The 27878-nt window shown below is 51.2% G+C and overlaps 1 protein-coding gene across 12 annotated transcripts in view; it reads left to right on the top strand.

Annotated features, from left to right (window-relative positions):
* Positions 1-27878, top strand: part of camta1a (calmodulin binding transcription activator 1a) — a 230355-nt gene that overhangs the window by 158883 nt on the left and 43594 nt on the right. For all 12 annotated transcript variants that reach the window (XM_062566099.1, XM_062566100.1, XM_062566105.1 and 9 more), the window contains one exon: positions 24259-24330. In XM_062566099.1, the coding sequence (XP_062422083.1) occupies positions 24259-24330 (72 nt within the window). The remainder of the gene's footprint in view (positions 1-24258; positions 24331-27878) is intronic.

Here is a 27878-nt window from a genome sequence, read left to right as displayed (position 1 = left end):
CTCCCCATTCAAGCCTTTTTCATGGGAACCAGCTTCTTCCATCATTGCCTCACACCCCACACAGGATTTATATTTAATTTGTGAGAATCCCCGGGTTTGTGGAGGGGGGGATTTGACGGGGTCGTGAACCCTGCCCCCCTTACGGGCGCCGTGACCCCGGCGCACGTGCCTGAAGAGGAGTTGTTCCCGAATCGCACACAAAGGAACCAGACATCTGGGGCTCCTGAAGGGCAGCTGCTCCTTGGGCGGGTCACAGGCCATCGTCCACCAGGTGCTTTATTGAGTTACCTTCCCATCCACCTTGTATCTGCGCCTCAAAAACAGCCAATTTTAGAGAGTTTCAATCCAAGTAATGATTTGATTTGGATCCATGGCTTGCAGAGAGGCGGCCGAAACAACGGAGGCTGCAGCCTCGGGAGATGGAGGGTCGTGGGAAAAGTGTGCTCCTTGGATGATGGATGCTCTCAGGAAGGAACACCTGTTATTTATTTGGTCATCCCATCCCAATTCCCCATTTCCAATCCGACCCGTGACGTTTACGAATATCGTTTCTTCGCAAAGAGACTTCATGTGCTCAGAGGAGACGATAAATCATACCTGAGTTACGCCGTAGGCTGCAGCGGCCGTCCATAACTTTGCTTTGACATGCATTGTATATTTAGATATCGGATAGCGTTGTGATTAAATGAGGTCTCCTTAGTGTTCACACAAGTAATCCACTGACCACAGTCTCATAGGCCAATGATATTCACTAACACAATAGCCATTTAGAGCTAAAACTAACATGGAGCTTAATTAGTCGTTTAACTACAGGGTTAGCAATTGACCCCCCAGCTCATTAGTCTGTCAGTGGTTAGAATTAGCATAAATGCAGAGGTCCAATTCCACCTATTTGTTTAGACAATTGAAATGAATGTGCTCTTAGCTGGTGGTCATTAGTTACTTTTTAACGTAAGTCGACCCAGGCTCCTCCTCCGTGCCGTGATGCTCCCACTATACAATGGCTGTGGTTAATTTATTCACTCCATTTGTACATACAGGTAATTAGCGTTTTTTGAGCCTGTTTGAGAGTGGGATTTCATTTGCCTTTCAGCTTTTGCAAAACCCATTTTCACAGGAACTGGAACAGAAACAAAGACCCGGCCTCCGACTCTTTGACCGTGCCAATGGAAATCTGCTCTTTGTTCAGAGCAAAGGAAGGGTCTTTTAAAAGAGCCATAATATTCCAGACTAAAGCCACTGTCACCCGCGGCCTGTGTGTTGCGTTTGCTCTTTGTGTGTCAGAGCACTGCATGTGCTGCCAGCGTGCGTGGAACATGACGTGTCCCTGTGTCCCTGTGGCCTTGGGTGCGTCCGTGCTTTCTGGGGTTGGACGACGACGCCGCGACTGAGGGGCCCCCATGTCCCTGTCCCCGGTCGGCCCGGCGGCCTTGATGTCACCCCCAAACCGCGGCACGGGTCGGCCCTGCCAGCCAGCCAGCCAGCCAGCCGGTCTGGAACCTTTTGCACAGGCCCCATAAAACACAGAAGCACAGAGCAGAAAATTGAAAGCATCACGGAGGTGCCATGCCTGTGCTGGGGAGGAAGATAAAAGTCTTTGGCCAGGGTTGGAAGCGTCTTAGCTGGAGATGCATGCTGGGGGCTGTAGGATTTAATAACCTTAGACCAGGGGTTGAGGGAGGAGCCCAGTAATAGTTTACAGTTGCATGACCGTACGCTGCGAACCGCCATGATTAATAATGTAGCTCCAAGGCATGACGTGCTAGTGGTGTCCCGTATTCTAAGTGAAGACCGTGTCTCGTCCTCCGCTGTCTCAGATGCGAGACTGGTTGAGATGCCGTGGCCTGCCTCCCAGGATCAAATGACGCTCGCCCCCACGGAGACGCAAAGGTGTTTGTAGCTCTTTGTGCCTGTGACATTTTGGATGAAGTCATCGCAGCTCGCGTTTGATCACCGCAGCCCCCCCTTTTGCGGACGTCACTGTGACTGAAGCTGCCAGAGCAGCAGAGGCACCACGATGCATCCTCTGAGCCGCTCCTCCCTGCTACCCTTTGACATTCTGCTACAACATCACGAGGAAATAAGACGGTGGATTTTACTCCAATTTGGTTTCCCCTTCCATCCTTTCCCGCCCTGCCAGTTATTCCCCCCCCCCCCCCCCCCCCACCCCACGCTACGCTGTCCACCAATATCCGCCAAGTACAACCCTGACTCTGTGTACCCATTGAGCCGCCGTGGAATAGATCCGCGGGATGAAAGACAAAATCTTTGCCGTAGCGCACTGGGCCGATCCTTCAGCTCACAGCCTGACAAATAAGTTGTGACCTTGAGTAATATTTGCCCATTATTCAGAAGGCACTCGAGCAGATATTAAAAATAGCCCTCATTCCACATGCCTCGCTGGAAGAGGTGGAGGTTGGCTGTTATCAGGTGCTTGCAAGTATACACTATGAATATATATATATATATATTTCTCCTTTTATTTCTCTCCTTATGTTTTTTTTCCTCTTTTTTTATCAGAAATAGTCAGTATTTTGTCAATTTGATGATATGATTTAAGATAGAGATATACAAGATTCATTTGAATTATTTTTAATTGCTGTTAAATGGTTCCCTCAAAGTAATATTTACTACAATATACATTTTGTCTACATTCAGCTTGCATGTTGACTTCTACTTATTCATTTCGGTTCCTTATTTTTATTCAGTTAATATTATTAAGCATGACAATATTAACCATTAGGCATCTGATTTGTTTTCATTTAATATTTTTTCAATTTCATAAACATTAGTTGGATATATTGCATCTTTAACTTAATTAAAGTGTAATTTGGGGCTTCTGGTAATCTGAGTTCTCTGCAGAGCCACATAATAATATTTGATATTTGATACTGTTTTCAGAAGCTGAATTGTACACTTAAAAAAAATATCTGGACTTTCAAATTATTCCTCTCAAATTTTTCTGCTAGCTGAAATCACTACAGTCACTAATTAATTCAGACCCATAATCCGAAGAAGATCCCCCGGTAATACAACTGACTCTCCGTTTCTCCACAGAACCACGTGTCGTTTCATTTATTAGCAAAGACTGTGCAACGATTTCTCGGTGTCGGAGTATTTTTATGCAGATGTGTACGACTGAGAGCCTCTGACAGCCTTACAGTGTCCAAAACCCCCCTCATGCATCCCCCCTATCCTCCCAGTCTGTCCACTCTGTCCCCTCTGCCCTTCAGCCCGCACAGGGCCGTTTAGCTTCCCAGGGGCCGGAGCATTGACCGCATGGCCACTCTGCTGAAAGGCATCATGGGTAATAAGTGGAAATGGCAGCGATCCGGCTCACGGCTGCTGCTGCTTCCCGGCCCACAAATGCCAGTGGAAGGAAGATGGATCCACCCCGGTTTGACCCCCGGTGGGGGCTCTTGCCGTCACGCGCTCTTCGTCCCGCTGCTTATCTCTCGCTCCTGTACTCTGTGACACCAAAACCGCCACCTCTCTCCCGCCTCCCCCGGTGACCTTTCTTATCTTCCTCTTATCACATATCTTGGCCTTGTCTTTCACTTTCACTTTTACAATTCCACACGACACTGGCAGCCCGTCTCCTCCCTCTCATTGTCACCCTTTTATTATATTATTTGGTCACATTTTCCCGTGGCTTGTTACCTGTTATACCTTCGCTGCCTCTCATTTTGGTTTCACTCCGTCCAGCTCTTATTTTTCTTTTTTTTTTTACGGGTACATTTGCCTCTCACTCTTCCTCTCCGTCACCCGCGCCTTTTCTCTTTCTGTTACTGTTATTCTATCACCCTCCTCACCCTTCCCGCTCCCTGACCCCCCCCCCCCTTCCCTTCCTCGCATCCCCCGCCCTCTTTCTCTCCCTCTCTCTGAACTAGGCGTGCAGGCAGCTCCTGAGTGGCAAGGTGACATTGTGTGTCATATCAGCATTCCACGGCAGTCCCCCTTTTCTCTCCAGAGAGTAATTATTTCTTTCAGAGTGAAAGGTTCAATTTGCTATAAAAGAACAAGAGCCTCAGGTATAGAGGGAGTTTTAGGTTGGGAAGGAGGGAGGGAGGGAAATGATAGGGTGGCAGGGAGAGGGGGAGGGGAAGGAAAGTGGGGGAGAGTGGGGGACATACAGGCTGGCATTGGAAGAGAATGAGAGGACGGGACGGGGAGGCATTGAGGAGAAGGATAGAAAGAAAAAGGTGTAGGGAGGACGAGCCTCTGTGTACCGGACATACTGCACTCCGAGGAAGGCTTGTGTGTGTGTGTGTGGGGGGGGGGGGGGGTGTGATGTCACAGCCCCCTTGTCTTCCGCTCTGGCCAAAGATTACGTCACCTCGCTGGGGGCCACCGAAGCACAATTCACACCACAGCCTGACAGAGACACCGAGGGCAGGGAGCACGTGGAGTTTCCTGAAACAGAAACCCGGGAAAAGCACCGACTGTAGTTACCTTTGCCTCTTTTTTTTTTGCCGTGGGGCTGGTATTTTCATATCACTTTGCGCTGGTGTTTTCTCCCTGTTTCTGTTTAGAGCATTTGCGCCGGAGTGCCCCTTCAGGATGTGTTTAGAGGGTACGGGCACGGAGGTGTTTGTTACGTATGTTACCTTTCCACTTCTCCACTCCTCCACACACAAAACATCCCTCCATCCCGCTTCCCGCGGCAGTCAGCTGCTGTAAATTGCCCCGGTGGCTCCGGTGCGGGAGTGTTTCTTCACCCCAGTGTCTTTCCTGTTGGAGTGTCTCTCACCACTGGGATTAAGGAGCCTCTCCAGACAGGCTGAGGCGCTTATTTAAAGCAGCGGGCCTTGTCACCAGGACTATTTTAAGTGGGAGCTTGAAAGAAATTGCTTGCCGCGTTCCAGAGCGATGTTGGCTTGAGTTATTATGCAGCGCTTCAGCGGCGAGGAGCAGTGGAAACCTGAAGAAAAAAAAAACGCTGCTCTCTGACTGGAGCCCCAAGATGAACAGAAGAACGAGGCGATGGAGGAACCGTGGAGGGAGACTTCACCACGAGTGTTTCCGCTCATAACGTAGCCATTCAGGAGATCTAGTTATCATTTATTGAGTATTCCTTCCAGCCAGTGTCTGTCAAACCACTTGCCCCGGGGACAATGGGAGGCACAGATGGTTCTATCCCATGAATTCTTGAGACGGATTGCACTTGATTGGTCATAAGCACCACGCCTCAGGCCAATAACCTCTGTATCATATGCTAAAAGTGTCCGTAATATGTTTCATTCTACTTCATAATGAACGTTGTCAGCTCTCCGCCCGATGAAACCCAAAGGCTTTACTCTGAGATGTGTACTCAGGCTCTGCCTCCTGAACATTTGGAGACGGTCCCATCACAAGAAGCAGCGGAGAGCCTTTCTGGCCCAACGAGCCGCTGGATGCTGCTGTTTTTTTTTGCTCTGTTAGGGCTGAAGTGATTTTAATGTTGTATTGATTTTTTTGATTTATTTATTTTTCCTCCTCCCGCCTCCGTATACACACTCTCGCTCCATCTTGATCACGAGGAACAGCCAAACCGGGAGGGGGGGGGGGGGGGAAACCCAAAAACAAAGCCGCGGGGGCTTCTGTCCCGGTCCGCGGGGACCCACATCCGGACTTGGCAGAGCAAAGGTGCAGAACAACGAGTGCTAACTGGCTAGCTGGAGGCTCCCCTCCAATCTAAGTGATGGATCAATTTGTGTTGTAGCAGGTTTCCAAAACCTACCCTACCTCGACCACTTTGTATTTTCCTCCTCTGCATGAAATCGAAAAAAAAGTAGAATAATTAAGACCTGCAAAAGAACACAAACAAACCCAATAAACAAGCAAAGGTGCAGCGACGGAGTGGGGGGTTAAACTCATTTTCTTCTTCCCACAGGTGTTAAAGTAGAAGGGAGGAACGGGGTAATGAGTGCAGGCCATTGTTTACCAGGGAGCGAAAAGCTGGGTGCGGGGCCGTAGTTCTTCTCCCGCAGCCATTAGAGCAAACCTCACCACTCCATCTCTCACACGCGCACGCATGAGCATCTCCAAGGTTGTGTAAATCAAAGCTCTCTTGCTACTGAACCAGCATATCCTGCCCACCGCGAACAATTACCACCCCACCCCTTGCTCCGATAACAGAGCGTCCTATCTTAATAAGCATCCCACAATGGGGAGCTAATGGTCTCAACGCTCCTTTTAATTTTATTCATACCTAACTATGAGATATTAATAATGAATGCAGAGTAAACAACAGTTTAAGATGCTGGCCACGCCATTGTGGACTAATTGGCTCATTAAATGTAACATTAGGTGGGAGAGGGGCCCTTGATTGGGAGCTGTAGGCTCCAGTCAATGCTAACACCATCAAAGATCATTGATCTTTACCCGGGCCTGCACCGCTCTGATTAAAGAGCAATAAAACACGGGGCTGGTTCCCCTCGGCTCGGTAACGCCGCTGCCGCCACTCCCTTGAAGTGCCTCAGCCGCTGCCCAAACGCAGGCGGGTTGTTTCCCCATCACGATCCTCCTGCCAATTGCGCCAGAGGGTGAAGGCTGGCTCTGCAGGACTGCAAGGAAATGCCAGAGTGTATCTGGGGGTGCTAAATGCTCTCAGGAAGGGATCGAAGGGAAAGGGACCCGTCAGATCCTAAGAGCCCGGCATCTCACCTCACTGGCCAGGTGTTGGGGGAGCCGTTGTGCCCGTGATGGTTTTTGTGTGTGTGCGTCGGGCCTCGCGTTGCCGCAGGGGTCTCCAAAGTGCTTCTGGCCAGCGCTTCGGTTCCCCTTTTTAAAAATTCAAGAAGCACCAGAAATAAATAGGAGGACAGCAACTCAGGCCTGTGGACCGCTGTGCCAGACATGGGGGCCACTGCTGCTGGATTTGGAGTCTGGAAAATAGTCATTACTCTAGCTCATGCTTGCATGCACAGATGTTTATGAAGCGTTTACTGCAGACATTCATGAGCTACCAGTGTGTGTTGTAAGAGGTCCGATATTGCAACAAACAAATCAAAGACCCCACCCTCCCTCCAACCCACCCCCTTGTGCGTGACTCTTGGATACCTTGGATACCTTTCCAGGGTGACCTAGTGGTGACTGGGATAAGGGGACAGAAGTGCTCCTAGCAGCCCAGCGGCATCTGGCCTGAGCCGGCTAGCAGCCCAGTTGACCGCCCCCCCTGACTGGCAATGGAGGCTAGTTTTATAGCAGCGCTCTGGCCCGGGCATTGACTCCCGATCCAATAAACATCCAGTGTGTTATTCCCACCCTCACACAAGCAAGGATGATACTCTGTAAAAGAAACAACAGGCCCATAGATTGTCTCGCAGTAAAAGCCTTTTTACACACTGTGAAGCTGTAAAGGCCTACATGGCGACCCGAGCAGCTGCATTGGGACTAGAGGTGTTACTGGTAAGGGAGACTGAAATGTTAGTGACTGCGGTACGATTTAAAAACAAGAGATCATCATTACCGTGGAAATTCCATCAGTCAATGGGGCAGCAAATGTTTCTGTCTGCAGGTCGAGAAAAATAAAGAAAATGTCTGTGCAAATCACAGTTCCCTTTGTGCGCTCTGGTTTGAAGTGCACTTTAACTCCTCCACAACACAAGGTCAATCTGCTGTTATGTTAAACATGGTGATCAAATAGGCCTTTCCTCCCCCCCCCCCCGTGGTGAAAGGCGACCATGTCTGGATAAGACCTTGTTGAACGTCCCCTATTATTGTCAGACATTTCAGATGTGATTACTGATGGTGGCATTTTCCCCACGTGAAATACCACGACTTTACATGCATCATTTTGATGTTTCTTTCAACTTGACTACACCGTTGGATTTTCCCTCAGGGATTACTTCCTTGGTCCCCTTGGATGTTCATTTTGATATATATATGCTAAAAGACCGGCACTTGAAAATAAACATCTTTCCTTTCCTTTAAGTGGCTAATCCCTTCTGCCATGTTCACACCCAACAGCCATTACAATGAGCTGAGCAGCATAGCAAGAAATCAAACCGCGATAACGGGCGCCTTGAGCCCGGTTTAAGGCACACGCGGGTGGGGGTGATATCTTTCCGTGCACAGCCCTCGTCTTCCCCCCCCCCATCTCTCTCACAACACCCTCATCTGCCTCTCTTCCCGCTTGGAGCATGCCTGTGCTGCACCCTTCCTTTGCCCTCCACTGCCCCACCTTCCTGATCTCATCTGCAGACGGAGCATGTGCTGTGGAGAGATAGAGGCTGGCTGGGAAAGGCATCTCCGCCCGGGCTAATGACGCCGCCTCCTTCTACCAGCGCGCCGCGCCCAAGCGTTTTTTTTTTTTCCCGCGCTGGAGCAGATGAGAGCAGGGAAGAAACATCACAGCAAGTCGAGGCAGACGCTCTCTCCGGCAGATGAGGAGGAGATTGTTTCGAGTATGTGTGCACTCGTGTAACGAGACGCTCGCCCCCCCCCACCACCCCGTCCACATACATATGCACATACCGATGTAGACGCGCCTACGTGCGTGCACTCTCTTTACAGCCCTCACATCGCCCAACTGCTCTACCATTTGCCGACAAAGGCTGCTGTTCTGTCTCACATAGCTTAACTTAATAAATAATACACACACACACACACACACACACACACACACACACAGAAACATACTGTCCCTCACTGTACTGTAAAAGGCATCATTTTCCATTGACCTCTGTGTCCCCGGACTGTGATATTCAGCCAAGGTCAGCGGTCATCAGCAGGAAGGTTGGGGGTGGGAAAGGCAGTTGAAAAGTTCAAACAGGATGCACATAAACACACACACACACACACACAGTGTGACAAGAGGAGTACAATGGGCTCTCATTCAGGGATGCCACAGGCCAACCGCAAGAACACACCCTTGTGATACACACTCTCGAAAAGTGAGAAGAGAAAACCGACACTAATGGAAAGACAAAATGTGAAATCTCATGTGATTATTGAAATATATTCCCTGGATCCATGAATGGGAAACACTGAAATCACCGTGCTCTCTGTGCGCATCAGTAACACAAAAGGCTGAGTCGAACCAACTCTGCATACTTCTCCGATATTGTGCCGACGCTCGCACCGATTCACCAAATGAGAAACAAAAGGGACGGCGGGATTAACGGATCAGTTCCCAATTTCCCGCAGCCGCCCAGAAGTAATCAGATCATCTTTCACCTGACGTGAGGCCTGAATTCCATTAGGCTTTATTAGCAGTAATTATCCCCAGCTTCCACCCCATGCTGTTTCCTCACTCCATATCCTATATTTCTCCTCCGGATCCCGACTTTGCCCCCCCTCCTTCCTTCATCCTCCTCACTCGTTTTTTGCCAGGTGTTCCACTGTCTCGCCCCCTCCCCCCCCCGCCCCCACGCTGTGACTTTCACTCCTCCCTTAAGTGGAAGTGGATGGCTCACCTGTGTTTGTGCTTATAATTCCGTCGCTGTCCGGTTTTTAAAATTTGTATTCAGTAGTTACGATCTTTGGGCGTTTTGCCTACTTCTGGTTTTAAACAACATTTAAAACCGACACCGTCGCACCACCTTTTACTCTCCAATAGAATTTCAATAGCCCAAAAGCACCGAGGAATACATACATACCCCCCCAGAGATGAGACGGACAATTGTGAGCTCCTTCACATCGTGTTTCTCACTCAAGCAGCAAAGAGCACGAGGACTTACAGGAAAGGCAAAAATCCTCCTGGGAGCAGCTTTTTTTTTTTTTACTCCCAGTTTGTGTTCATTTGTCGTCCCCCCCACCCGCTAACCCCCCCGCTCCCCTCGGCTGCCTTTGGGAGCGAGTCAGCACTTGTTTTATTGGCTGTTACTGTGTGTCAGGGAGCAAATGGTTTTTTACTCACAGGTGCGAGGGTTCCATTACGTTTTGTATCAGGTCGGAATTATCTAAGTGCGAATGTGTCGCTCTCTGCGTGGAGGGTGTGTCCAAAAAAAACAGAACTGTGTTTACTTGTTTACTGCATGAGAAAAAAAAAAGAAATGAATATATGTTTATATACGGGGTGTAGCAAAGTAGATGATGGGGCTGATTCCCCCTGTGCTGTTTATTATCACATTTTGTGTAATTATATAATTACCGCTAATCACCCACCTGAGGTGGCGGCACTCTGCAGCAACACACTATTACAGAACAAACACGGCGACCTCAGCACATCTCACACTCATTAACACACTCCTTAACACACTCCTCCCTCCCTCACTCTCTCCCCCCCCCCCCCCCCCCCGCTCGCCCTCTCTAACTCTACCTATCTCGCTCCCATTCTCCACGCTCATTATCTCTTGTCTTTTATTTACATGCATGAAAAGGCACACCCGCGCACGCACACACACACACACGCCTGCGCACGCGCCCTGATGTGATGAGGATCCCAATCAGCCGTAATGAGATGAAAAGCATTTCAGTAGCAGATAGGGGAGATTTATGGAGAGGAAATCTTCCCAGCAGGTATGTTTCTGATGGGAAACGGAAACGAGGAGGCAAAGCATCTCCGGAAAATCACATCTGACGCTCCGGCCCTTCTCGACAGGCAGTTTGAGGGGGAACCGGGCAACAGCGCGGCATCGCCATATATTGCACATTAGTTAACTGAATGTGCCAGTCTCCAAATGAGAAGGGAGGGCTATTCAGAGGCAACAGACAAATCTCACATTTCAGACTCCATTTCAAAGAACATGAAATTCAATATAGCACGTCAATCTGGCGCATGCTGTCATTGCTTATGCCAGTAATAGCAATCAGAGATATTGTATTCACTTTATGTTTGCCAGTAAATATATTAAATGTCATTTAAGCCTTTTCAAGGAGTTGATTGTTTCGCTTTTGTTTTGCGCCGTCTGGTTTCTCGCCGTTTGTCATCCTGCGGATCTTGACATAGGCTTTTATTAATCTGCAGTCTGAATGGAAACCCCTCGCTAGCGCTCCCCAACGCCCCACTGTCATCTGCTCTTGTAAATCTCCCTACTTAATTAAATTTTACTCTCAGCGATTGAAGTCACAATCCAGCTATTGTGTTGTACGCCGGTCAGCCGAAGAGATTGAGGGGGAAATTGGAGCTGTGCATTAGAGTAAACGCCCCCCCCCCCCCCCCCCTTTTTGGACTGTGGTCCAGCAGCAGTGCATAGGACGTTTGTGCAATACGCGCACACACACACACACACACAAACCAACTGAGTGCTGCAGTAGCTCAGGTGGTCGCGGAGAGGCCTTACGCCCCCCTAAACATCAAGCATCGGGGGCCTCTTGAGGAAAAAGGGGGGGGGGGGGGGGGGGGGGGGGTCTGGTCGGTGGGCGGGGCCGTCGCCACGTGTCAACACGTTACGTCGCCCGCGGACGTCGCGCTGGTAGGTCCCCCCCCCCCCCGCTGTCGCCGAGTGCGTCTGATGGATGGCAGCTGCAGACAGGGGCTGACGTGCACGGCTCATATCTGGTTGGCAGAATGAATGTATCGCGAGACGGAGACAGACAACACTGCCAAGCCGTGTTCATCAGATCGAAGAGGAACTTTAATTTAGTCTGGTTGTGTGTGTGTGTGTGTGTGTGTGTGTGTGTGTGTCTGTAAGTGTGAGTGCTGGTGAGAATGCAACCCTCAGCTCTCCCTGACAGATAACAGCCGGCATTAGACTTAAAGAAGCCTTGAGACATAGACTCTAGTTTGCACAGATTTCTCCCCCCCCCACCCCCCACCCGCTCCATCTCCTCCCCAGATTTCCCTCCATGAACTCTGCAGCACTGCGATTCCACCCACTCTAAAAATGCAGTAGCAGCACTTCACGGGCCTCACAAAGCTTATTACTGTACAAGCCCAACTCGTGCTTGGAGGCCTGTTTGTAGGTACTGTACACGCAGACGTATGGCCGTCTTCATTCTCGTCAAGTATACCTCAGGGACACAGGCTGTCTAATGGGTTGTAGCAATCACTCTCAAACTGTGGCATCTTTGCAGAAACGCTTAGCTCCGGGAGGAGGCCGTCTCCATTACTGTCATCATCAGCTAGAGGAGGAGTCATCTCAAACTCTGGCACCATGGGCCCGGCTAAATGTTAGTCCACGTCTCTCGGACTAAAGGCCAGACTCTCTATCGCCCTCCCGCCCCCCCCTGTGTCTGTCATCAATCCAGTCCAGAGTTGTGAAAAACACACACACACAGAGAGCTGAGGGGGACTCGGGTCCAATCTCATTAAGGCAGGCAGAGGTGCAGAAAGCCACCAGGAGCCTCCACTTGATCACACCTGAGGGGCCGCTGCTATGGAAGAGGCAAATTAAGCTTTGCGTGCAAATGTCCGCCCTGCCGGGGCACGTGACACCGGCGCCTATTTCAACACGGGGGGGGGGGGGGGCTATTTGAACTCTGCTCTGCACCCTTGTTCTGAAGATAGGATTATTATTTTTTTGTTCTCAACCTTGTATCCATCACATGTGCTCTGGGGCCCGGGAACATAGAGATGACATTTCATGACATTTCATGCCATCCACGTGTCATAAAGCCGACATGAAGGCTGACACACAGCTTACTCGACGATGGATCGGCTGTCATAAACATTGATGGCACTGCGTAACAAATGATGCTAAAGTTTCATGGCACCGTCGTGACATTGAACAATGTCGTCTCTGCAATCGAAGGCGAAGCTCCTTCCCCGAGCGCTGACCTAAATCTTTGTAATGTCACTCCGACCAACGTGTTGTGATGGAACGACTCGCTACTCGTCGCGAGAAGTCGTTATGCGAGGTGAATATCATAATCAAACTGTTATTTGTGAAGCCGTTACCTCGGCGTCGAGCTCTGAGCAAATCAACGTCTTTCAGTGTCTTCGGGGTCCACTTCTTTTGCCCGGGCTTCTGTTCTGCTCAGGTGTGCGTTTGTATTTGTGTGTGTGTGTGTGTGTGTTACACGTACCCCCAATGTCAGCCGGAGGCTCGGGGCGAGCCAAGGAGACACTTGGTCCCATCCTCATCCGTATGCATGGCTAAGGCTCCTCCAGAACCCGTTTTTGTTTTTAATGATAACTGGTCCCATGCACTGTTTACTTAGATGACAGGTCAATTTTCTTCTGATTTATAGCACTGTGGCTCTCAAGGAGATACTGTACTTATTACCTTAAATGCAGTATGCAAAAACAAGTCAAAGCGACAGGCGGCCGAGAGGGAGGGAGGGAGGGAGGGAGGGAGGGGTGTGGACACATATTAAGGGTCATTGTTTCCCTTCTGCTCCAGACCGAGCAGCTGTTTGTGGAGGTCTAGACGGGGGGGCTGAGAGCGGATCACTTCAGGAGGTCACCGCTGCTCTCAGCCCCCCCCCCCTTCGCTAGGCTGCGGGGACTCGAGAGTGGAGACGTCGGCCTTGTCGGATTACCCCGTCAGCTACATCTTTATACTTTTGTTTAGCGGGTTTGGGAAAGTGGCTGGACCCCCTCAATACAGTCAAGGGGCAACTCCCTCTGGTGGTGGAAGCGGAGTGTCACACCAACAGTGGTGACAGAACAGGCTTTTTGACCAAGATTCCAGTGGGGCAGACAATGGTGGAACCGGGGTACTTGATTCATTTGTTTTAGAACAACTCAAAGGCTCAAATGGGAAGGTGTGTTGGTGAGTCGGGAGGTAAACGGGGAAGGTAAAGCGATGGAAAATGGAGGTGGTGGGGTGTCTTTTGCTTTTTGACAGATGTAGTTACAATAGCGCAGAGATCAATTATTCAGCAGGCGTGCGTGGTGGCAGGATTAATGACGCGCGCTTCAGATAAATCACCCACCGGTCTCTTGGAGTGGAGAAACAGTACAAGACAAACATAGCGCCGCGTTTGATACCCATCCTTTACCATTAGTGACCTTGAGAATTCGAGGGAGGACGGGGGACGGAGAGCACATCAAGCCACAAACAACCAACCGGAATATTGGGCATATAATGTCAAAAAAATGAGCACATTACATCAACCTGAATGGCGATTTTGCTCCAAAGGACAGAAGTAGCTCTCTGTCCTCAGACTGTGGGAAGGAGATGAAAAAGGAGGGCTGCAGTTGCTGTTGAGAGATTGAAACGATGCTATATATTACAACCTCTGGAGAAGTTACTACCCCCCTCCGCCACCATCGCCGTACCTGCCTCTTCCCTTCTCCTCCCTCATTCTGACTTTGACTCTCCTCAGAGTCCTTTTTTTCTTCTTCTTTTTTACTTTCTACATTACTGTTACATTTCTCATCAAAGCGCCCTTGTGCATTCATACAGTGCACCTATCCGTGTTCTTGTCTGGCTGTACTTGTATTTGTATATGTGTGAGCGAATCTCTCTGCCTGATTGAATTTGCTCCACCCCCCTCCCCCACTCCCCCTCTTCCATCCTTGTCTTTTTTGGGCTTCAAGGTTGTACCTGTCTGCTTCTTCTCCAGATGCATTTTAGCCGATGTATCTGCGTGCGCCTATAATTCCCTTCCCCTATTTGTCCATCTCCTTCATCTGCCTGTCTCCTCCATCGGTCTGCTCCCTAGCCGCTGCCCCTCGTGGCCTTCCCTCTCTCTACAGTTGAAATCACATAGCCCTGTCAGGCGCTCATCTTCAAACACCAGCCTTTGACCAGCCGGAATGTCAAATCATTTCAGTCTCAGGATCGTGTTTTTTCTTCTTCTTTTCTTCCCCTCTTCGTGTTTGTTTCGTTGGGCCTCTGACGCTCGCAGTCTCTCTTGGGCTATCGCTATTCATCTCTCTCATGCACACGCGTTCCCATATGAGATTGATGTCATTTCCCAGTTTCTCTTCCCTCTCAGTGGTTATCTTCATACGTAGCACCGCTGTGTTCAGGAGTGATTCTGTGGAGCCGAAGCTAACCTTCTCCTTGCAGATTTGAGTTATCGCAGTTAATTAAGAGTCCGAGGGAGCATGGAGGGCTTATGGAGGGCCGTTTTCAAAGCAGCAACGGGGACACGGGGGCGCGCACCCGAGCGATGGTGAGGCGGTGTGGGAGTGGGAGGATCAAAGCCGTGCATGGTGGCAGAGTGCTGTCCCCCCCTGCTGTGTAAGCTCAGATGCAGACAGGTTAGCGCCACAGGCACGAGGCCAGCGGAGGGTCCGCGGAACGAGGCCGGCTTACAGACTTCTCATAATAACTCAGGCAAAAGAAGCCCTCTCAATTCAAGTGTCGCGTTTCATTTGCTTTCCTTTTCCCCCTCTTCCCCCCCCCCCCCCTGTCTGACTCCCCCATACCCGGCCACCACCCAATCCTTCTCCGCATCACGATCAGAACACAACGTGGCCTCCCCTCGGTTGCCTTCCCCACTGTCTTCATCACAGGGCTGCCCGGGGGGGGGGGGGGGCGCTCTCCGGCTCCTCCATCTGCCGGATCTCCCTCTCTTTCCTCGCCCGTCTCTCCGAATTCGTCCTTTGTGTGTTCCTCCTGCGTCCGTCTGCGGGGCTTCTCTGCCTCCGCGCACGTGGCCGTCAGCAGCACCGGGCATCGGCAGGCGGGGAGTTTGTGCTCATCTGACGTGGAATAACCTACCAGATTAATATTCCACAAAGGGCGCTTTGTCTCCGGTCGGCGGCTGTTTGAAACCGCTAACAAACGAGGTACAAATCGTAGCGCTCCAGCCACGTTTTGTCAATAGCTTGTGTGCCTGACTGAGTCCTGCTGCCATGACAGCTCCGGGAACACTCGCTGGGATGCCGCCGACCTTTTGTGAGGCTTGATGGGCTCGACAGCCGGGCTTGTTATAAATATTGTTTTTAATTCAGTTGGTGGGATTTGTTGTCCAAGTCCGAGCTCTGCACGGCGGATATTACATAGGAGGCCGAAATCCCCGATGCTCGTCTTTTACGGTCATTGTTCTCAATCCGGCTAATCCCGACCTGCTGAGCCGGCGTGGTCCAAATTGGGTGAGCTATAGGTGCTCCCGGGGCTAAAGGGGGGGGGGGGGGGGTGGGTAGATAGAATGGAAGTGCGCAGAAAACTGATGAAGTTTTCATCTCCCCCCATAGTGTTGGCAGTGGGCGGGGCGGCCATCACTCTTTAATTGGGCACCGTGGGCCGTGGCGGAGAGATTGCATGGAGTATGGAGGAATAGATGAAGGCAGAGAAAGAGACACGCGGGGAGCGGCCAAAGAGCGGCGTGAGCCCAGCGCGCTGTAATGCGATGCGTAATGGCAGGTGTCGCTCTGCCTAATTTCACGCCTCCGCGAGCGAATGTGCACCCAGACGATCGCCACATCCAAGTCCCGTCTCTCTCTCTCTCTCTCTCTCTCTCTCTCTCTCTCTCTCTCTCGCCATCACTATTTCCGGCCCTGTGCCTGATGCGGAGTCGGTTGCAGGGATGTGTTTGGCCCGCGTAGGACGTGGTTCCCCTGGAACTTTTTATTTTTAAGCGCATGCCTGTAAGCTCCATGACAGGCGAAATGTGCAGCCCGAGCACTAAATAGAGCCATGAGGGGGCAGTTAAGGAAGGGCCCCGCCCCCCTCAATCTGTCACACGCAGGCCATATGACGAGGGCGGCTTGTTCTTTTGCATCCGTCAGTAATCCGGGCCCGTCGGGCTTTAGGGCCGGTGGGGGAGAGACGACGGGAGGGGGGGTGGGGGTCAGCCAATGGCGCGTGTGTTTGTGTGTCGCCGTGTTTTGCACGTCACGTCGTCGACCTTTCAGAGACTGACACGGGGGGGGGGGGGGGGGGGGGTTGTCCCGTGGCAGCGGAGAGACGGAAACCGGTTCTGATTCCTCGTGCCCTGCCCAGCTTTTTATTTGACCCTCTGCATGCTCTTCGACCCCCCCCCCCTGTCCCCGTCCTCACCCTTGTTCCCTCCCCCTCGCTCGTCCTTTACCCTCATTGCAGCGCTCCCTTCCTCACCCCTCCTCACCCTTTGTGGCCCCTCCTTCCTGTAGTCTGTGTTTGTGTTGGGAAGATTAAGCTGCTCTGACAAAGCTGTGTTTACAAATATGCAGGCAGAGAAACAGGCCAAGCGACGCTGAATAGGAATAGAATACAAATTGCTTTTTTATCTCTCTTAGGGCCAGGGCGAGAGAAAATGTGTTTGCGATTGTTGCTCCTCCGCCTGTGAAGGATAAAGCCTCAGTACTGGGTTTGGGCTTCCTGTTAGCATTCATTCCATCCTCTTCTCTCTCTCTCTCTCTCTGTCTCTGCGTCCTCCCTTTCCCTTTCTTCCCCCTTGCTCTTTCTCCTCTTTGTCTGCTCCACACTCTGTCTCTTTCTCCCCCGGCGGGAATTTTTTTTTTCTTGCTGTTTTCTTGGTAATCATATCTCCTCTCCTCTCTTCTCCCCCCACCTTACTCTTTCATGTCTCCCTGATGTGTGCTCCTCTCTCCTCTATATGTGCACTGCTCCCGTCTCCCATCACCTCCCTCCCTCAATAATTTCCTACGTTCGCCTTCCACCTCGCGTTTCCATACCGGCTGAATATCTCCCTCCGTTGCTCAGGCGCTCCCTCTCTCCCCCCGAACCCTCCATCCATCCATCCTTTTTTTTTCCCCTCCGTGGGACTTGTCATGATTTACAGTCTCCCTCAGCTCCCTCTCGCTCACACTGGAGATATTGGATATTCGGAGTGCCTATAGATCACGGCAGGTGGAGAAGCCGTGAGCGTCCGCTAATCAGCCCTAACAGAACTGTGGAGCATTACAAATCTGAGCTCTCTCTTACAATTAGGCAGCACGTCTGCCTGGCATACCCCACGGCAGGGAGGCTGAGCCTGTGATGTCATCGCCAGCAGGTCCCCGCCGTGCGTGCGTGTGCGTGTGTGTGTGAGTGTGTGTGTGTGTGTTTTAGTTGGAAACGGGGGCTCGGGTGGTTTGCTCTCATTAATGCAGAGGACGTGCTCCCCTTCTCCACACAGTGGCACTTTTATCCTTACCTCAGCTAACACAGGGAAGGTTAATGGGCGGTCATACCGTCTCAAACAATGCCATCTATGTTTATTAAGCAGCGGCAGGCTCACCATGTGATACTTTTGGTAATTCATTGTTCCATTATGAAGACGTGACGTTGAATCCCTTGAGGGCCGGATGTGTAGCTCCACTTTTCGGGACAAAGTCAAGGAGAGGAACTACAGATATGTTCTTACTGCTCGCCTTCATACTGTGGTTTCATCGCTGTTTCCACCCCCTGTGAATTCATTTCCATGATCTGTGTTGATATCCCTTTGGCCACTTTCCAGCACATGCATTTGGGTGTGACTAAGCGCAATGGATGGAAACCAGCTACGGGAAAGTCTTCTTAGACTCAGCTGTTTCCTACCCTCTTAAAAATGACAGCCAAAACCTGACCTTCGCCCCCTTCTCTTTAAACGGTGGCACGATAAGCAGATTGCTGGATCCATTACTCCACCTTTTAATGGAATGAAGTGCCCGTCGAGGTTGATGGCCTACGTCTTGTAATGCAAACAGATGCTCATTACTCCTTTTTACCGCCATACTTTTTTTTTTTTTTACATGTCGATCTTAGACCGGCAATCTAGAGGTCAGCCCCAAAGGTCAGGTGATAAGGAAGTGGCGTCTTGAGATAATGGCTGGTTGCACTTTTGCATTTTACCTTTTCACACATATACTTAGCATCCATCTTTAACCTGCCATCCTTCACATTAGGAGAATCTCCTCTCGTGGACTTTCAACTCAAACCATTTCGCTTTGTCAAGATGCAACGAGTCGAAGCACGCATTTAGCAAGACGTGCCATTAGCATATCAAAAACAAAGACTTGAGCTGTGCTGATTTAATCTGCAGCGCGTCTCCAAAGGAAGGCCACTTTCTTACGTGTCGGCCGAGGAGAAAGAACAGAACAAAAATGAAAGCCTGAGGGAGGGAACAGGGAGAGAGAACATTTGCTACCATTGCTGTTAAGGACTCCTAGTTTAGGTGCTATAGAAACACAGTTTGACTTCCCGAGAAGCTGACAGAATTGCTGCAAGGTTTCCCTGAGCTCTCCTTTGTTGAAGGACATCAACGTGTTGACGAGGTCAAGGCAAGGCCTCTGCTGCATCTTGGTGATGTGTATAAAGAGAAAAGCCTGATATATTGACTTTAACCTCTCCTTTTTGTGTCATGGTTTTCAACAGCCTTGTTACTTTAAGTGAAAAAAACCCTTTATGCCGCACTACATTCAGAAAGCGACGTAGCTGCAGTAACAGAGATCCGGTTTACACCGTCACGCTCGGAGGTAAAAGTGCGTTTCCATTTGCGTAGCAGTATGTGCATTATCCTTATTTGCAGGTGTGACCTGGCACGCGGCTAAAGTGTGTGTCCGGCGCGTTTGCGCCTCCCGTGTGTCACCGTGTGTGTGTGCGGCCGTAGCCGCAGGCCACATGCCACCCTTCCATCCCATTAGCTGAGCCCAGCCCCCGCCGGTGTCTGCTTTAACCTTGGCCAGCGGGCTGCAGGAGAGGGGAGAGTAATTCTAACCTTAAAAACCTGCTGATTAAAGCTAGTTTGGTGGAATTCGATTCCACTTAATGCCTTTTGGCCGTGAGCCCGGCTGGCTAGCGTTAGCATCAACAGACGCCACGTGCGTTAGCCCCCCGCGTGGCACGTGGGGGGGGGGGGAGCGTGTCTGTAAACCACTCGCATCCCCGCGTCCCTCCCGCCTCTCGCGTCTCCATTCCTCCTCCCTGTCCTCTGTCTCTCGTTCCACTCTTTTCCTCTCGTCCCTCGTCGTCGCCTCAGTTCTCCTCCCTGAAATGTCTTTGCTCTCTTTCGTCTCTCGGGGTTTTTCTGGCGTGGCGAGCGGTCAGGGGTTTCTCTCTAACTGCCTCCGTCCTGTTGTTGTTCTCCTCTTGAACTTGATGTATAGCTGTGTTTATGCGTCCAGCGTGGCTTATTAATTCTCCTCCTCGGGGCCTGTTTATCAATGGTTTGTGTATTTTTAGAGCCGGTCATTTCCATAACACATGCATTTTCCCACAGCGTCATTTGTTTTGCTGTGTTGAGGATTTTTCTTCTTTTTTTTGTTTTTCATTCTTTCCTTCAGCTCGGTGCAGCCTGCCAATTTTATTTTATGGCCCGCTCAGTTTTGACTGATTTAGAGACTGCAGCTGGGCCAACGGAGAGGACAGAGGAGATAAATCTAAGCCTCTTTTGATTTATTATGTATAATGTCTCATCAACCGTTGCTTAAGTCTTCAGACCCACTGAAGAACTATACTGTCGCCACTTTACAAGTAGTGGCCTTTTTCTTTTTAAAGTGGTACGGACAAGAAGAATCTTAACAGAGAAAGAAGTCGCTGGTACTAAAGCCAGCCATTGTGCCGCCGACACACAAGAGGTGTCCGTTTCTATATCAATCCAAAATGCAAGAGAGATACTGTATAATACGGGCTGTCTGGGCCCGGTGCCACCTTACCAGACACTACAGATAATTAGATTCCCGCGAAACGATTGGGGGAGAGCAGAGAAGAGCGCCTGACTGTAAAGACAGCAGGTGGAATTCAGAGCGTTGCGTTATCAGTCAAAAATGAGCTCATCCTCCAAACTGGAAGTGGCACTTCTCAGCTGTAAGTCATCCAATCACGTCTGTATAGAGCCAGAAATCGTTGGTCGATCAATACTCATCGTGGATGCCGTCGATGCCCAGAGTAGCTTGAATCTTGCATGGTCCATGAATCTCTATTGAGTATGGATTTTTTTTGGCGCTCCCTCCACGGACGGGGTCTGGTAGTCCTGCCCGATTGGCTGCTGCATGAGCTCTGTTTATGCTGCCGTGCCCCCCGGCTGAATCACCTGCCCCAGGCATCCAGTGAACAGGCCTGTGCGAACATGCACGCGCCGCAATGGAACACCAACAGAAAAGGATACATTCCCTCTTAACGAAGCGCTGAGCCAGACGCCACTTAACCAGCTGGACGTCCATGTCAGAAACGGTAAAACGGTGCAAAGAAAGTCAATTTATATGTCGGATCCGACTATAGATTTTTCACATCCGGAGTGATGATATGTGATTGTTATCAGGGGACGTGTGTGAGTCAACGGTGAAGGTACCCATCAAGAGGCTGTGTGATGGATACTAAGAGCTGGAGGTGTGTCTTTTGAAAAAGTCAGGAGGACCGTTTCTTTCTCATAGGAGCCGACGAGTCACGTGGCGACGCCTCGCAGTGGAGGGGGCCTCGCCTTCTGATCACGACTGCCTTCACACACCGCTGAGGTCCAACCAGCGAGTCTCCCCCCTTGTTTCCTCGGCCCTCGCTTTAACCGTTTCCCAGGTTTCGCCCGTCGCGTTCCGCCAACGCGTGTCTGGCCGCGCCTGACACCCGTCAGCCGTGATGAATGGACGTAAGCGAGGTGTCGCCGGGGCAACAGGCGGTCCAGCAGCAGCAGTGGCCTCCGGAGGCCGGGACATGTAACCGGTGGTGGCCCTGCCTCTTACATCTGAAGGCTTTATTTAAGCCCGAGTGTTTATCACCGGGCCGCCTCGCCCCGCGTGAACTGCGCTTTAGCACCCTCTCGTCGCCTCGGCCGCCCGCTTGTGAGTGACAGCACCGAATGATTTTGGCTGCATCAGTGTCTGACTTTGGAGGACACACGTCGCTGTAACTCTTTCTCCCCCCCCCCCGCCCCCCGCTGTCTGCAGTGACAGCGCATGAATCCGTTATTGACACGCTCTCCAACAAGACTATAAGCTGCGTGTCACTGTTCACATTGTGTCTCATTTGCAGCCCGAAGTTGTGCGCGGGTGTCGCTGTGCATGCAGTGCACACCCACCTATGCGTTTCACTGTTTTAGTGTCAGTCTGCAAAAGCCGCTCAAAATGACACACTGCGAAGCGGCACTTTAAATGAGAGGAAATGTGTGTACGTGTGTGTATAATTGAGGTTTAATTGCTCGCCCTGTGATGCGCTGTCATCTGTCACAGCCCCTAAGACAGCAAATAATGGTTCGGCTGCCGTCACTTTGTCACGCAGACGCTCGGCATGCAGCGAGCGGCAGAAACACCAGTAACTGATATGCGTCTTGAATTACTGATAGGCGCTCGAGTACGATGAGCTCTGTCTACCCGGGCGTGCTCGCGCTCTCTTCAAGGATTTAGGCCGGGGGGCGTGTCCATTGTGACTTTTGTTTGTGTGCGTTTCAGATGTGCGTTTACGTTTCTGTGTTTGTGAGTGGGTGCAGTTTCGCGTTTAAGAACTCATTATTTAATTGTGTTTGAGGCCTCCTGTGCGACAGTTGTGTGGTGCTTCGAGCTGCTGGTCTCGCACGGCGCTTTGTGTGGCGAGGAGTGGAGGGAGGGCGAAGCAGCCCGGGGGCAAATTCCTTCACTCCCCAGTCGCCGTAGTCACAGGGGCCTGTTGCTCTCGCCCACCTGTCAGAGCTGAGGAGCCTCGTCCAACGCAGTCCCCCCCCCCCCCCCCCCCCCCTTGTGGGCCAAGCGCTCTAGGCTACATCAGTATTCACTGATGATATATCAATAAACCTTCCGTAATCAGAATTTACAAGACAGCAAGATCCTTAAGCACACAAGCGGCATATAAAGCAAGTGGAGTGGAAAGAAATGGCGGCGTTACGGCCGGCATCGATGTCGCTGTCTAGAAAAGACATCATGGTAGCATTTTGGTTCCTTTCACAGAAATATTGCAGGACCCAGTGAAATTAGCCACACTGCGTATTACATCACTTCTGCCTGGTCCCTGGGAAGAGCACAAAGTACAGACACAAACACTCAGGAGGCTGCGCCGTGTGGCAGCGTTAGCTGCCACCAGCCGTGGTCGACTGCGGCAGCGCGATGCTCGGCGCGCCGTGGGAGTGGGAGGAAGCGTCTGTCCGTTGCCAGCGTGGAGTAATGGATGGCGCGGCTACGGCGAGTGGGAGGAGGCATACATCCTATTTCAGACAGCTGTAATGGATGAGAGTACAGCGAAAAAAAGAAATAAGAACAGGAGGAAGCCCGCGCGCCGTTGCTATCTCTGACTCTCACGCGCGGAGTTCGGTGGTATTGAAATCGGTTCACAATAGATGTGTTTGGAACAAAGGAACACCTGGAGGAGGGGTCGGGGCGGCCTTTTGCTGTTTGTGAAGTGGTCATCGGGCGTCTGTGTGCGTCTGTGTGTGTGTGTGTGTGTCTGTGTTTTTGGCCACATGCATGCACGCTTCTTCTGTGTGGTGTTTGTTTTTGTTATTTTAGCGATGTAATGCTCCTCCCCCCCCATGTGCCGGGCCTGCGTGGCTGTGCGATGGTACCCCGGTGTAATTAATCAGACGGCTCCATGTTGGCAAACGAGCGTCTGCAGACTTCCTCTGCAGGCCCTGCTCCTTTTTAACTAGGTTTTAGTTAAACATGACGAGCACATAACACATCTCGAGGCACCTATTTATCACACGGTGCTCCGAGCAATGTAGCCCAACGCCCCCTCTCCCCGCTCCCGTCTTCCCTTGTACCATTACCGCACACCCCCCCTCTCCCCTACCACCTACCCAGTTACATCTACGGGTGCCTGAGGAAAGCCGCCTTCACTTGTTGAACACGCGGTGCTTCCGAGTAATGAGGCCGGGTCATGTCTGCACACGCACACGTACTCGCTCCCTGGCAGCGGTGATTTCTCCCCATTTTCGAAAAACAAAGAGTTGTACCAAAGTCAATCGGAGTGGAGCTCAACCCTCCCGACCTTTGCTTGTTTGATTCATTCCTGCGAGAGTCACGCTCCCTGTCTTAAGTGCAATCCTCCAGCCCCCCCCCCCCCCACCTTTCACAAATATTAGATTGTAAGAAAACCCTGGGGGGCCCCGTGTCCTCCGGAGGAGAAGAAGAAGGGAGGGGGGTAAGTGCTCGCTCCTCACTGCCAAAATGTCTCCTGGCCCCTCTTGCCAGGCACCGGGAGGCGTTATCAGCCCAGCCTCCCCCCCTCTCTCTCTCTCTCTCTCTCTCTCTCGCCGCGGTAACGAGGCCCCAGGCACAGTATTATCTGTTTACGATAAGGATATTAATAACACTGTGCTTTAGTCATGTGCCGGGATGCCCCCGCGGGGTTGAGGGGGGAGGGGGGGGGGGGTGGAGTAAGGAGCACCTGAATCATTCTGTCAGGGGGCCTCTCTCCGGGAGCCGGGGAAAAAAAGGGTGAGAGGAGAAGAGCGGGAGGGAAAGGAGGGAGTCATGTGGTGACGCTGGTTAACCCCGTCCACTTCCTACTTCCAGGTCACAAACTTGGTTTCCGAGAACAATGGCTCGACCATCTGCCAGCAGGTCCGTGCGGGAGTTCAAAGGTCACCGCTGACATGGTCAGAGCCCGCTTCGCCTGCAGTGTAACATTCTTTTATTTCTGTCCCCCCCCCCCTCCCCTCTGCTGTTTCTAGTGTCTGTATGGCTGCTACGTCCACTCCTCCATCATCCCCACCTTCCACCGTAGGTGCTACTGGCTGCTCCAGGTAAGACCTCCTCTTCTCACCCCCTCTGCAGTTCGCCACGCTTCAGTTTCACTTTCGAGCCGGGGCCAATCCACGAGAATTGGAATGAGTTGCATGATATCAGTTTCCATTTGACCGAAGCATTTTGCGTTGACAGCCGGCAGGCGGACACCCCTCCCCTCCCCCCCCCGCCCCCCTTCTCTCGCTCTTTTCTCCCCCCGAGCCTCCATTCCCCCTTATCTTTCCCGGTCATTCACTCCTCTGATGGCATTGCCCGTACACGCCGTCCAGCGCCGGGGCGGTATCTCAGTCCGCTAAAAGCTTTGCCATCTCCCCTGTCTAACAGCTGCCGTGATGGGCAGTAAAAGCATGATGGAAGGCATCCCTTGTACAGTGCAGTGCGCTCGCAGTGGGTCGTCAAGTCCGCCGGCTGAGAGTGGTTGTAAATAGTAGTCCTTTGATCACCGCCCCAATACATCTCATCATTCTCGTTTAGCATGGCGGCCATTATTGTTGGAAAGGTGGCTGATATGAGCAGCCATTCACATGGACAATTTAAAGGGAGCATAAAGCACGCGCGCGGAAAATAGTGGTGTGTGCAGCTGCTGCTGTTTGTATCTATCTATCTATTATCTAGCCAGAGTTCTATGTCATATATTTATTCTTGTGTAAAACTTCTGGAAGAAAACTGCCTTTGGGATAGAGACTCGTTTTCCCACAGTGACGCCATGGCAGCTTCCCAAAGTGGTACTTTCTGAGGACACGAGTTGTCGAGTCACAAGCTGTACGGAATGGACCCAGAAGACTAATTCACTGTTAACCGAACCATAGCCCAAACCGTGTTGGCTAGCAAAGGCAACGAGCTCACCGGTTTGGGAGAAGACGAAACACACTTAACTACTAATCCTAAATAATTTGAGTGTTCCCACAGCAAACAAAAGCCACACGGCAGTAATCACAGGCAGACAGAGGGGTCTCGAGGTGCACCGCCACCGAGGGATGAAGACGTGTGCGCACATAACGGGAATCATCAGAGTCGCTCACTTTTTGGATCTTCAGCCCTCATTTTCAACGTCTCTCTTAGGCTGTTTCGGCATGAACAAGTAAACACTCGTGAAGCTTTGAGGAGTTCCCTGACTTTTCTGTTTTTGGAAGAGCATCACCACCCGAACCAGTGAATCTCCTCCCGTACATGACTCAATGGCCCTGGTGTTAACACATTAACTCGTTCCACAACAACAAAAAGCGACCTTCTGCTGGGTGGCGAAAAAAAAAAAACCCATCAATTTCCAAAGAATTTTATTTGACATTTCTGGATCACCAGATTTACATCTCCTTTTTTTCTGACAGTTTATTGCAGACCATCTCTGCTGTCAGGATACCAAAATCACAGTGACACCAGAGGTAAAATATTACACCACCTCAGTCCACACCGCTGCGGGTGCAGACGCACCTTCGGCACCTCCGTCTCTCCAGGCCGCTTTCAGTCAGACAACTGAGTGTCAGTCTGGGCTGCCGCAGTCTCTTTTCACCTGTCTCTGGTCTCTGAACACTCTGTCCCCGACTCCCTGCGTACCATTTGCTGTGTCCATATGAGATTTGCAGGCAATAGTCTGTCAACAACAGAGCAGCGAGGAGACTGGAGCTCCCAGAGCGGCAACAGGGAAAGGTCACCAGTGAGTGAAAAATGTAAATACCCAGCCATCCAGCGGCCACAGTCACGGAGAGATGGAAATAACTTGTGTTACACAGCAACGACAGGGAGGGAACGCAGAGGACAGGGGGTGTGGAGGCAGACTGTGAACGAGAGGGCGAGTGAGAGGGGCGCAACTTTTTATAAGTTAGGCACAAAAAAAAAATACCCGAAAAAAAGAATCCAGCACAATAGAAAGGGAGAAAGGGGACGCTGTGTGTACGTGGGTATTTTTAGATTGGGTGGGGTGGGGCTAGTCTGTGGGTGTGTGGCTCTTTATCCACTCTTTATTGAGTCAAAGCCGGGGTAATGAGACAGGGGACAGGAATGAAGACCTGCGAGGAGGGGGGGGGGGGGCTCTCTAACTCCATTCATTGCCTTTTGTTCTCTTCACCTCTCAATCTGCTCCTCGCCAACCGCACCACCTCCACCTCTCCACGGCATTAGACCACTTTAAAATGTCTGGCCCGTCCCCGCAAATGGCTGCGACTGAAGGGAAAAGCACCGCGGCTGCAAACAATGAATCCAAATTGCTGCTGAGACGGCCGAGCGGCGCGGAGCCGACTGTGTGGTTTGTCACTCAAAGTTCCACCGTCATTGAAAAGGTAAAAAAATAAAATAAAATAAAAGGGGGGGCCGTGTGTCATACGTTACCGCCAAATCCCAAACAATCATCAACATCCTCACAAGCACATTATGCATCTGCTCTTTAAGTGCCGTCAGTTCAAGCCAGAGTGTGTGTGTGTGTGTGTGTGTGTGTGTGTGTGTGTGTGTGTGCGTGTGTGTGCGCGGCGTACTCCTGCGAGTGGAGTTCCACGCAGCCTTTCCATCCAACGAGCTGTCATGACGCGCGTCGCCCTTCGACGGCGCCGATCTCTCCCCCCATCCGCGGTGGCACTGATTGATTCGGCCGCTCCGTGTCCCCTTCTCTTGTTTAGTGCTAATCGAATGTAATCCCCGGCTCGCGCCTCTCCATCAAACGAGACAGTGGAGTTTGTGCCGGCCGACGGGGGCACGGAGGTGCGGATAATTATGATATTAATACGGAGGGGGTCCGAGGGGAAACTTCATTTGTCCCGCTGCCTGCCACGAAACACAGAGAGGGGTCAATAGCCTCTCCTGCTTTTCCTACTTTACAGAGGAGGGAGGGAGGGATGAGATAATGAAATGACTAGTGCGGCGGGAGGGAATGCTGACGACCTTGTTTCTTCGCAGCTATCACTTCTCTCGCTCTCACCTTCCCAGGCTTAGGCCACTGCGCTCTAGTCTGTCTCACATGGATACATTATTAATATCACCATTCACCGCAGTTACATTACATTTACATTAGTCCTTCAAAGTATAATGACTTTGGAACCACTTGAATTAGTGTTATGTGGGGAAAATGAGTCGTCACTGTTGTCCCTGTGACAATTCCGGCCCTATTAGACAGTATTTCAGCTATTCAGATTTGCGGAATAATTCAAAGGTAACTTAATCAGACAGGCAGAGTGACTCTGCGGCGCTGTCCGTGGTGCTGAAACAGACTCTGATCCAACCTTTCTAACTGTTCACCACATCACAGTATTGTTTCTGATCTATTAAAAATCCAAACAGCCCTCTTTGAAGTCCCACGCTATTCCCCAGAAGCCATTGCTGTCAGCGGATCATGCGTAGGGCCCAACGCGTGCACTCCCCACCACCAGTCAGGCCAGGGGCCTCTCTCGCTCTCAAACCAATTGAATGGGGAAAAGTTGAGTAGCTTTGCTGCAGTGATCCGTCACAGGTCGGTGTGCAAGTATGGGATCCAGTAACTGAAGACCCAGGGCCACATGCCTGCAGGCCAACGGCAGACAGATGGATTCTTTATACCTGCCAGAGTCCTCTATTCATTCGG

This window comes from Pungitius pungitius, chromosome 1 (assembly GCF_949316345.1).
Source record: "Pungitius pungitius chromosome 1, fPunPun2.1, whole genome shotgun sequence".
NCBI lineage: Eukaryota > Metazoa > Chordata > Actinopteri > Perciformes > Gasterosteidae > Pungitius > Pungitius pungitius.
This window is presented reverse-complemented; position numbering and strand designations above follow the sequence as displayed.